Raw genomic sequence first — 12,725 nt, forward strand, 5'->3', positions numbered from 1 at the left:
TTCTTGAATGACACATACACTATCGTATCTAGAATTGATTTAACTCTTCCATCATCTATTTGGACGTAAAATCCATTTGGTATTTGATCCTTCAACCCGTATCCATATCGAAGCAAGTTGGAAAGAGTCCCCACCGCCACACCTACCTTTTCTTCCCCCAAAGGAGTCCAAAATAACCATAGCCATTTTTCTAATGGGAGACAACCACCACCAGTCCTTGAGGAAGGTGCATGCACAAAGAAGATGGCATGCAGTAGGTTCAACGCTTCTATAGCGGCTAATAACTAGTAGTCATTAGTCAATTGGCTAAATACAAATTTTTTGCAGTCTTAGATCAATAATATGAGCACCAATCTACCCTGGAGTCCTTCTCACCTTCTCCATGCGCACAATAAATTCAAGCCATCACAGTTCTCAATGCCTTCCTTCAACAGCAAGTATTTACCTCCACTTTTCTTTCCCATTTCGCTCATCGTTTGTAAATAAATCTATGGTCCATCTGTTAATAAAAAAAGAAAAAAAAAAGAGAAGAAACTATGGTCCATTAAATGCCCCTCTCTCTCAAACAATAACTCACCCTCTCCCCACCCCATCCCCATGCTCTTGCCATTGCTTGCTGCAAGCCCACTATCCCCTCTCTCTCTTTCACTCCACGTGAATCCCGCACCGTCCTCTTAAAGAAATTATATTTGGGTTATTTTAGTGTTTTTTATTTATAAATATGTTAAAATAATAATTTTTTTAAAGAAATCAATTTTAAAAAAATAAAAAATTTTACAATATTTTTAAAATAAAAAACAAATATATAGAGTAAATAAAACATTATTTTATTTAAAAAAAACAAACAAAGCACAGTCCCATCAAATTCTTTGGTGGATTTGTTTCTATATTTTAAAACTATTTTAAAAAAATTTAAAATTTTTTATTTAAAATTAATATTTTTTAAATATTTTTAAATTATTTAGATACTAGTATTAAAAATAATTTTTAAAATATATAAAATATATATTTTTAATATTCTTTTAAATAAAAAACAACCACAACACCTCTAAACAGTTCCTCGTCTCTATAACCCAACCACCTCTTCATCTATTTATACCTTCTCCACCCTGCTACCTCACTCATCCTTCCCTAAGACTTCCCCATTGTTTACCCGTAGCTGTCTTAAGAATCTCCTTCTTGATTGCGGTAGGAAACCCCCTCTTCTTCCGTTCTTAGATTCTAGATTCTCTTCTTTACAAAATGGAACTCGATTTGGTGACTAAAGACACGAGTTGGTGGGTGTACACCCTTCCAGCATTTCTAGGTTCCGAAATTCTAATAGATGGATATGTTTTGTTCTCTCTTGTGTTGGCCTTTGTGACACTAGCTATTCTTACATGGGCTTTCGCTGTTGGTGGTGTTGCATGGAAAAATGGAAGAAACCGAAAAGGTCACCGCCTCATTCCTGGACCTCGAGGCTTACCCGTCTTCGGTAGCCTTCTCACCTTGTGCCGTGGCCTAGCTCACCGCACTCTAGCTTCCATGGCTTGTAGCCGAGACAACACTCAGCTCATGGCTTTTAGCCTCGGCTCCACCCCTGTTGTTGTGGCTTCTGACCCTCATACTGCCCGAGAGATCTTGACCTCCATCCACTTTGCTGACCGGCCCATTAAACTGTCGGCTAAGAGTCTCATGTTTAGCCGGGCCATAGGCTTTGCGCCGAGTGGCACTTACTGGCGGCTTCTAAGGAGAATAGCTTCCGGACACTTGTTTTCCCCGCGGCGTATTGCAGCCCATGAATCCCTCCGACAGCTAGAATGCTCAACCATGTTGCGTGACATAACCAACGAACAAGAACTAAACGGTTTTGTTTGTCTAAGAAAACACCTACAGTTTGCCTCCTTGAATAACATCATGGGAAGTGTTTTTGGAAAGAGGTACGACATGGAGCACGATAGTCAAGACCTTGAGGAGCTTAGAGGCATGGTTCGAGAAGGGTTTGAGCTGTTGGGTGCATTCAATTGGTGTGACTATCTGCCATGGCTCAGCTATTTGTATGACCCATTTCGTATAAATGAACGTTGCTTGAAACTCGTTCCTAGAGTTAGGAAACTCGTCAAGGGCATCATTGAAGAGCACAAAATCAGCGAGTCAAGAAAAGTTGGCGACAGTTGTGATTTTGTTGATGTTTTACTGTCTTTGGATGGTGAAGAGAAGCTCCAAGACGATGACATGGTCGCGGTCTTATGGGTACGAGTATTTTTTTATTCATTTACAACTATACCATCTCATTTACTTATTCTTATGGAAACTAAACGACTCGTAGAATTTGGTCTTGCAGGAAATGATTTTTAGAGGGACAGATACAACTGCTCTGTTAACGGAGTGGGTTATCGCAGAGTTGGTCTTGCACCCAGAAATTCAAGAAAAGCTTCATAGTGAGCTAGACATGGCCGTGAAAGACGGAAGCTTGGCTGTCTTGACAGATGCTGACGTAGAAAAATTGCCTTATTTGCAGGCAGTGGTGAAGGAGACTCTACGGGTCCACCCACCGGGTCCGCTATTGTCCTGGGCCAGGCTGTCCACGTCAGACGTCCAGCTCAACAATGGAATGGTCATCCCTGCCAACACTACTGCCATGGTCAACATGTGGGCCATCACTCATGACCCTAACGTGTGGGAAGACCCGTTGGAGTTCAAGCCAGAGAGATTCATAGAAGCTGACGTGGATGTGAGGGGTAATGATCTGAGGCTTGCACCCTTTGGGGCGGGACGGAGGGTGTGCCCTGGCAAGAAGTTAGGGTTAGTGACTGTGACACTTTGGGTGGCCAAGTTAGTGCACTGTTTCAAGTGGAATCAAGATGTGGATCACCCAGTTGACCTAAGTGAAGTCCTGAAGCTGTCTTGTGAGATGAAGTACCCCCTCCACGCCGTGGCTGTGGAAAGGAAATAAGTCAAGGTCTGTAGGGTTTTTATTGGTTATAGGGTCTGTTGTTTGTTGCTTTTCCTATACTAATTTTCCTTTTCATCTACCATATATCCTCCGCAATATGGCTGGTTTGGTATTTCATAGCGCCATTGGAAGGGCTCCAATTTTGTTATTGTCTTTAGAACTAGGAGTCTTTCTTGTACGTGTATCATTATGGTTTTTACTACCCGCTTAATTTGGTGTTTCTTGTATTATCACTCCCCAACTGTTTTGAATGACAAGGGCTCCGAACGTCCGATGCTTAGATCGATACATAATTACCGGGGAACATCTTTAATTGGGCCAACTTAATAGGGTTGCTCTGAAGAAACTTTTTGACTTGCCCGAACACGCGTTGGGGATGTTGTCTCTCACGCCTTCGCCTTCCTTCATATACATGTCAGGTAGTGTAAACAAGTTGCCTGAGTTACCCCTTCGCCTTCCATCAAGGATAGATTTTAAAAAATTTATAGATCAAGTTGGATGGAATATAAAGTTAAATTTATATATATTGTTTTCGTTGAGATCTATATATGACGAATTAATTTACATGGGAATGAAAGCAATTTGTTTCTGTTCATGCTGCTCGCACAAAATTATGTCACGCCTTCGCATGCTTCGAAGTTGGCAGGTGTAATAACTGTTTGAACGACATGGGTTGACCCTAGGGTTCCAAGCAAATTTTCCGTAACGAAGCATCTGATGACATAAATTGTAGATTGTCCATTGCAATTCTTCGAGATAGCTTTCTGTAGACCATATAGTTTGGCGTATTTAGGAAGATAGTTCGTGCCCTCTAAACTTTCATGATAAAGATACTAGAGTTAAGGTTAAAAACAAACCCTGGAATCGTCGATCTGTACTGAATTTGTTAATTAATTACAGAAAGACGGTTGGTTATTTCTCTCCTTGCGTACCTCTCTTTCCAATTTCGTCTCTGTTAGTTTACAAGATTGAATGGCCAATTCTCCTCCGATTCGATTGTCTTCCAAGAATGTCACGCCTTGGATATTACAGTGAAAACTCAACGAGGTTCAAAAAATCTGGAATCGTCGATCTACTGAATTTGGTAAAGACAGGGAATATTTCTTTGTGAGGGGCGTCGTGTGAAACATGTTTCAATTTGAATGTCCTTAACCTAGGGACCCAATAGAGTTGTCTGGCCACAGATTGAGTTTATTTTTGTGTTAAAAAAGTAATGAATTTTTTTATTTTAATTTAATTTTGTTTATAATTTTTAATCTATATATTTGAAAAATGTTTTTGAAAATTATAATTTATTTTTGAAAATATATTTTTAGATTAATAAACTTGTGTTAAAAATAAATTCTAAAAAAATAAAAAATATTCTAATTAGATATATTTATAAAAAATACATTTTAAAAATCAATAGAAATATAATCTCAAATACTACTCTGATGGAAATCACAACCGTAACCATACTCATATCTAAATTGTAGATAAACATGGAATCATGCAACCGCGTCTGTCCGGAACTAGAAAACAAGCTTTTCTGGTGCTCAAAAAGCTTGATAAGAGTTGGTTAGTTAAACCACCTATGCAAGGAAAAGACTCAACGGGGGGTGTTTGTCATCAGTGTTTATCCAACATTTAAATTTTTTATGTTATTGTTAAACTAATAAGTGCCCCACACATAATATTTTACCATAAAAGAACCCTCATTGAATTAATATTCGGAATCCATGTTGGAATATATTTCTTTAAGCTGAAGTTTTATGTCTTTAGAAATTTATTTTTTTTAGTTTAACGTGGGTATTCCGAGTCAGTTTGTATACAACTCAACTAAGTATATGAAATTAGAATATTAATAAATAAGAGAAGGAAGGTTCAAATACCTTGTGTGTTTTAGTTTTAGAAAAAGAAGAGGTAAGTGAATAATTGTAAGAAATTGAAAAGAAACCATGTCCCCTTTGGTGTAAGAGTTTTGGCCCAGGGAATATAGGAAGGATGGATTTACTTGGTTTAAATTGATATAAAATTTGTGCTTGGTTATGTTATATGTTGTATTTAATGAATGAGCATGAGGTCCATTGCTCGAGAAATTGTTCAAAAAAATCCATCTTGTCCTTGATAGGAAGTTTGGCCTATGTTCAAAAAACTAAGTATAAGAAAGAATGGACTGATTGCTTTGGATTAATGTGGTATTTGTGTTATTTTAGAAAGTGTTGTCATGTTACATTAATAATAATAACACTTGAATTATATTTAAAAACATCGAAGAATATAACTTTGAATGATGCATGAAAAACATGTTGTAATACTGAAATTATATGATTTTTTTCATAAACGCTATAGTTTTATATCTTTGACTTTCTAAAAAACAAACCACGCTTAAAATTGAATTCTAAAACTCCAGTTATAATTAAAATATTAAATTTTTAATTCTTGAAATTGTTGTTAATTGAGGGTCTTAACATTAGAAAATATAAGAATGAAAATGAACATAAAAAAAATAAGAGAAAATGTACATGTGTATGAAATTTCAAGGATTTTATTTACTATATGTTGAAATAATAGTTGAATGTTAAAATGAAATGTTGATTATGGCTATGTTTTTTTTTATATATATAATGATTGAATTCCTGGAGATATAGGGGGAGGCTTAAAGATATGGCAATACTAGGAGGAACAACATGTGTACATACTCGAGGTAGATGTTTGGTACGTTGTACTACTTTTAAAGTTTTGTGTACTTTACAACTATAAACTTTTTAATTTATTATTAGATTTTCAATGATGGAAGTTAAAGAGAAGGAAAAAAAAAACAAGTGTCATGGAATAATATTGACATCCTTGTGTAGATGGTCGAGTTTATTGGCATTTATAAGAAATAATTGAATTTATTGGCATCCTAGTGAGGGATGACTGAATTTATTGGCATTCTTGTGAGGGATGGTCGAGTTTATTGGCTCCCATGAAAAATGGTTGAATTTATTAGCTCCCTTTTGAGGGATGATCATATTTAATAGCCTCCTTGTGTGGAATGGCCAGAGATTGTAAGCATCTATACGGGATGGCCGAGAATGATTTGATCTTATAATCATATTTAATGTGAGTATTCAGATTAAATTACACTTGTTTTTACTAATTTTATAGATTATAAAGTTTATAATTATATAATTTCAGTAATTCTAAAAAAACTCAATAAAAAATAAAGTTAAAACTTCATTAGTTAAGCTTTTATCAATTGCTTTATTAACAATCGGGGGTGGTGGGTGCCCACGGGAGACCTATTCCCACTTATTACAACTGAAAGGGAATAGGTCATATTTAATGTGACCTATTCCCATTTATTAGCTCCCTTTTGAGGGATGATCATATTTAATAGCCTCCTTGTGTGGAATGGCCAGAGATTATAAGCATCTATACGGGATGGGCGAGAATGATTTGATCTTATAATCATATTTAATGCGAGTATTCAGATTAAATTACATTTTTTTTACTATTATGAAATTTATAATTATATAATTTCAGTAATTTTAAAAAAACTCAATAAAAAATAAATATGTTGAAAAATAGAAGCTAAAAACCTTTGGAAGATGCACAACGTTTTTAAAAAATTTAATTTTTTTAAGTAAAAATTATTTTTTTATGTATTTTAAATAGTTTTGGAATGACATGCCAGTATAAAAAATAGAATTGCCTGTAAGTTTCATCATGCAATATTTGATGAATTTATTATGGAGATTTTACATAGAACATTGTATTTTTTTTTAAGTAATCCGAGGTGTCCGGGTCAGCTTACGCACCACAACTAATTCCTGGACCTACTGAACACCCTGCAAGCCCAGTAGACAGGTAAAATACCGCGGGGATAACAGGCATGCGCGCTGAGTCTCGAACCCAGATAACAGAAGTAAGAAAACCTTGCCTCTACCACTGGACCAGAAGGCTCGGTGCACATTGTATTTTTTTCTATATAGATTTCCGAGTATCTCTTCCATGGATATTTAGGTTCACTATACAGTGAGCAAGCACTACAACAAATTTTTTCTTGATAGTTGTAATAGCTAGAAGTATGTACATATATATTTAATACATTGAATGCAATAATATGACATGGTTTTAAAGAACATAGCGTGATGGTAAAGAGTTTAGAATTTATATAATATATTTCAAATTTAAATCAAAATATACATCCCTTGTAAAAATCTAGAATAGCTGTGATTTTACTCATTTATCTAGAGTTATAAAATATACATTTTAGGTATAGGTTTCCTCAAATAAAAGAAATAATGACATGGTAATATGAATAAATATAATTAAATAAAACTTTTAACTACGTAAATTATTCTTTTGATTGTGTGGCGTGAGGCCCAACTTTAATACTGATAGCTGTGATGTGAGAAAAGAGAATTCTATTCTACTAAAATTATCGGAATACATTATTTTATATGGGATCATTCTGAACTCATCCTGCCATATCATCATCTGTTATTTTATTTTATTTATTTTTATTTATTTTACCCCTCTCTCCTCAATTCTTTGCACCATGATTTGTTTTCCCCTTTTTGTGTCCCTAGTCAACATGCTTTTATCTTACATTTATCAGCCTTTCCAGTGGAGTTCCCTCATGTTTCTTTCCTGCCCTAATCAACTTTATTGTCGTCGTCTCTGCGCTGCAGGACTAGTTTTCCCTTTCATATCATGCCTAGCTAGTTGCTTTTTACAGGTTTCTAGCAGATGAGTGGCCTTTTCTTGACGATGCTTGCGAATCTAAACTTATTACTTCATCAACCACCATCTCGGCACCATCTTTCCGATGAACTCCTCTTGACATCTCCCTTTTTTTTTCCCAAGCTATTTAATGTTTAGACTTGCCAAAGCAGCATCATTTATGTTTATATACTGCTACTGTTGCTTCTGGACACCATGATTGCTATGCCTTTTAATAAATTTCTCTTTGCTGTTTTTCAATGCGACCCTTGCCTCCCACCCTCATCTTTGGGGGGTTTTTAAAACTTGTGTATTTTTTGTATTTTTTATTTCTCATCTCTTGAGTTCGAATTACTAAATAAATCGATAGCTAGGACTCAACTAACATTAACTTTATATTATTATATAATATGCTAAAAAAAAAAGAAGATAAAACACTGTAAAAAAGGCAATTTTATAATTCTTTTCAATCTTTTTTACGTGGACATTATTTTTTTAATAATAGGTACTGTAGAGGTAGTAAAATTATAGTTTTTTTATTCTTTTACTATAATGGTAAAACATTTATAACTTCTTTTATTTCTTTGAAATTTTTTTGCGTTAGATTTGGTGTATTTATCGTTTTATATTTAGTCTATTTATTATTATATTCTTTGTTCTTATTTTTATTTTATTGTGATTCTTTCAATTTTTTTAAGTTATTTTTTAAAATATTATTTTTTATTTTCAATACTTCAAATATTTATCATTTTATCCTTGTCGGCCGTGTGCATTGATTTTTATTTATATTTCTTTATTAATAGGATGGATGACACTCTATACACAAGCTTGGATCCTTATTTTCTTTATTAATGGAGGCAGATTGCATATCATCCGCTGCTTTACAAATTAGGTCAGGTTGTGGACCCGACTTGGCAGTTAAAGTGGCATTTGATTATTTTTTAAAATTTTTTAATTGATATTTTTTTAATTGTGTTTTTTAAAATATATTTTTAAAATTAATATTAATATCAGTATCTATTCTCCTTTTGTTTTAGATTGTTTATTTATTTTTTAAATTGCAATTATTTTTTAACAAGTATGTATTTAATGTTTTGAATAAATTATTTTAATTAATCAATGATATTCTTATGTTTTATATCAAAATACAAATTATAGGTAATAAAGAACGACCTTATGATAAAAAAAACTTATGGCTATTAAAGGAAAAAATTAGGGTTAAATATCATGGTTTAAATATCCTACATAACTATCTCTTATTTTTATAAAAATAATTATTTTTTTATTTTAGAATTTCATTACTTGATATATTTTAAGATTCATTCTGTTTTGTGTAAATAACACTGTTACTTTTCCTGATATAATAAACATATTTATAATATTATCTTGTTTTTTCATAATTATATTTTTCACTATGTTAAAAGACATGTATATTAATTTTTTTATGACTAACCACAAGTAGAGTTAAATAAATACATTGATATTTTTTTATTAATATAGATAATTTTATATTTATTAAATTAAATATATACTTCAGATTTTATGATTTATAATAAGATTCTTTTAGTCAAAAGATTTATTGAAAAAAGATATATCTCTTTTCTGCAGAAAATTTATTTTATCAGTTCATGGTAAAGCACAGTTTAAACGGCTAGGACAATAACTATACTAGAGAGGAATGGTGGTAGGATATAGGTGCGCTGTCAATCAGAAGCCCAAATTAAAATATTTTTTGATGTTTTTTTAATTATTTTTTTTATATTTTTTATTTTGCTGATATTAAAAAATAATTTTTAAAAATATATATATTATTCTAAATAAAAAAACTTTAAAAATTAATCATTATCATAATACCAATAATATAATTTTATTTATATTTTCTTATTATGATATTTTTCAATTAGAGACTCGTCGTCATCCTAAATCTATGCAGTGAATCTAAAGTCTAAAAAAAATATCTTTCTGAATATTATCAATGCATAGTCAAGAAGCAAATCCTAGAGGGTACGAAGGTCGGTAGGGCACCACCTAGCGCTCAACTCGCAGTCCTACCCTATAAAGGTAATGTTCTCCTACTGCCGCTGCTTGGGGAAATGCCACTTGTATATATTTACTATGTTTATTCATATATATTTCTTATTTAAACTGATAATAGAGCCACATGATTCATATACTATATATATTCGGATATAAAAAATTGGCATATCCTCGAATATTTTCATACAGATACACTTCAGTTAGCAGCATTAGAACACAGCTGGTGTAGTTGAAATCGAACCAGGCGAGACCAAATAGGCTCCAGCTAGCTAGCGGAGGTCAGCACAACATTAATGAGTGGTTTGAAATCGAACTACTTTGTTGGCTGGCTCGCTCTCAAGTAAAAGTAAAAAGATCTTTCCCCTACGTACACATATTCGTCAGTACATAAAAGAATCAAAGATTCGTCAACAGTGACCGTACGATCTCATCAGTACTCTCTCCATGAAAATATCGCAGTTGATGCAGGCGTATCTGTGCTTGGAGAAAACCTGGGTGAAAAGCCTAGACGGCATGAGCTAGTAGTAGAGGACGTACGTTTACATCAGGACTCAGACAGACAGACAGAGACCAGTTAAGCTCAGGCATCAAGAAGGAGCAAAACCACGTGAAAATGGCAATTATTTGCTGAACCCATTTATATCTATCTAGTCATGATAACTGCTGTATCTCTCTTTCGTATATGTTTTCGTTCTGAAATCAAGCAAAAATTTTGCACGTCATATCCTTCGGATTTGTCACAGATTGGGAGTGGTAGTAGCTGTGTCGCATTGCCATTTAAGCAGCAAGTAGTTATTGGTTTGTAGATTTTACGCGTGGTTCTTGATGGGGGCTTGTCTACACTGTGTACAGTAAGATACCCGTTGCAATGTCAGCTAGTGCAATCATACTCTGCCACTTTTGACTGGAGAAAGTTCTAAGCACTCGAGGATGACCACTAATTGATGGCGAGACGAAGTGGGTGCCCAAAGGTTGGGTTTTCCGGTGCATGCTTGCATTTCTTGATTGGTCAAACGGGTGGCAGGACATTGCAGCGGGTACCGGTTTGTGTTTTCCATGGAAGAGCGAGGAAGCAGTAATATGATGATGAACCGTGCTTCGTAAATTTCACACGAGTTGGGTGGCGAATGATTCCCAGTATTCGACACTCCTCGGTCCTGACTCCTGAAAGCGAAACGACACCGGAATGACAACGTTCCTTGGGTGCTTTCCTTCGGTGATATGTGATGGTGAGCCGACCTCTAAGCCAGGTTCCGTTTTGGTATGGGTTCATCCTCTTTTTTAAATTATTTTATAATTGAAAATATATTATATTAATAGAATATATTTTTTAAATAATTTTAATGTATTAATATTAATATTATTATTTTAATATATTACTGTTAAAAAAATGACAATTAGAATAAAATTTAAAATAGAAATTCATATTTTTTTTTATATTTTTTAATTTTAGAATATAAGACACGAATAAAAGTTAAAATAGAAAGAATATCATGACGTGAAGATAAAGTTATAAAGTTTAATTTTAAATCGATTTATTGTTGAAAAATAAAATTGAAAAAAAATTAATAAAAAAATAAAATTAAAAAAAGCTTAAATTACCTTGAGTTATCTTACTAAATCCACAAGACTGGAATAACCCTATAACAAATAAATTGAAAGAAATTATGAAATTTAATTTTAATTCAACCTAATATTAAAGGATAAAATTAAAAAAGTTAATTAAAAAAACACAAAAAATAATCTGAGTTAATTTATCAAACTTATAATTCATGTTGTGTAATTGAGATAATCTTATAGAAATCAAATAAAAATATAACTTAATTCAATTCGGGTTACCTTACTAAACCTGTGACTCGAGTTTTAAAATTATGATAGTCCTATATAGAATAAATTAAAACAAATTATAAAATATAATTCTCAATTAATCTATTATTGAAGAATAAAATTTTAAAAAAATTCAACAAAAAAAAGGACCCAATATAACGATTCAGGTTAATATATAAAACTTGTGATTCGAGTTGATCGAGATTTAATAAAAAGTAAATTAAAACAAATCATGAAATTTAATTTCTAATCAATCTATATTGAATGATAAAATTAAAAAAAAATCGAGGCAACCAAATTAACCCATAATACAAAAGTTATGAGATTGAGATAACTGTATAAAAATTAAACTATAACAAATCATGAGAATTAACTTCTAATAAATCAAGTATTGAAAGGTAAAAAAATATCTAAAAAAAATATTATTATAAATTAATTGGATTAATTTGCTAAACTTGTAATATAAATTATAAAACAAATAATCATATCAAAAATAAACCGTAACAAATCAATGAAAATTAATATTTAATAAATTAAATGTTAGGAATAAAATAAAAAAAATATAGATATAAAAAACCAAAAAAAAATGTACAGAAAAGTGTTTTGTGAGGGGAGTTAAAGTTAAACATATTTTCTTTTAATTTTTTTAAAATTTTATCACTTGTATATAAAGAAGAAAAAAGAAGCAAGAGACTTGGCTACGCATACGACTTAATTATTATTCTGCAAGCAGCATTTCTTTCCTGCCTGTACGACACTTTGCAGACTTGATCGGTGAGATTTTGAGTGGTTTGTTTTTTCTGTGTAAAACTGTTTTTAAAAAATATTTTGTTATATTTTAATATTATTTTGATATTTTAATTTAAAAATAATAAATATTTTAATAAATATTATTAAATAAAAACACTACCGTAATAATAAAATAACACGGGTAAATTTATTTTTAACAAAAAATTTATATCATGTTTTGAAGATGACATGTTTAAGATGACCGTGACATTAGAGCATTTATAATCATAACATGGGGCTCTTTTTGCATGTTCATACATGCAAACGTGTAATGCAAGCATGTGAAGGACAGAATAGGGTGGGGGATTGTATGCACAGGTTTTACGGTGTACACGAGTTTTTCTGTATAACAACATCGTTTGAAAATAAAGGTTACTAATTACTAAATTATTTTTTATACAGCTCTACATCTACACGTGTAGCGCAGGCCCTGTTTATTTGTTTT

The 12,725-nt window shown here is 32.3% G+C and overlaps 1 protein-coding gene across 1 annotated transcript; it reads left to right on the forward strand.

Annotated features, from left to right (window-relative positions):
- The first annotated feature begins 1,148 nt into the window (after positions 1 to 1,148).
- On the forward strand, positions 1,149 to 3,215 carry LOC133693432 (cytochrome P450 78A7-like). The gene is made up of 2 exons (XM_062114654.1): positions 1,149 to 2,232; positions 2,324 to 3,215. The coding sequence occupies exons 1-2, from the start codon at positions 1,243 to 1,245 to the stop codon at positions 2,933 to 2,935; spliced, it is 1,602 nt and encodes a 533-aa protein (XP_061970638.1). The 5' UTR covers positions 1,149 to 1,242; the 3' UTR covers positions 2,936 to 3,215.
- Positions 3,216 to 12,725: the final 9,510 nt, after the last annotated feature.

Source organism: Populus nigra, chromosome 5, assembly GCF_951802175.1.
Source record: "Populus nigra chromosome 5, ddPopNigr1.1, whole genome shotgun sequence".
Taxonomy (NCBI): Eukaryota; Viridiplantae; Streptophyta; class Magnoliopsida; order Malpighiales; family Salicaceae; genus Populus; species Populus nigra.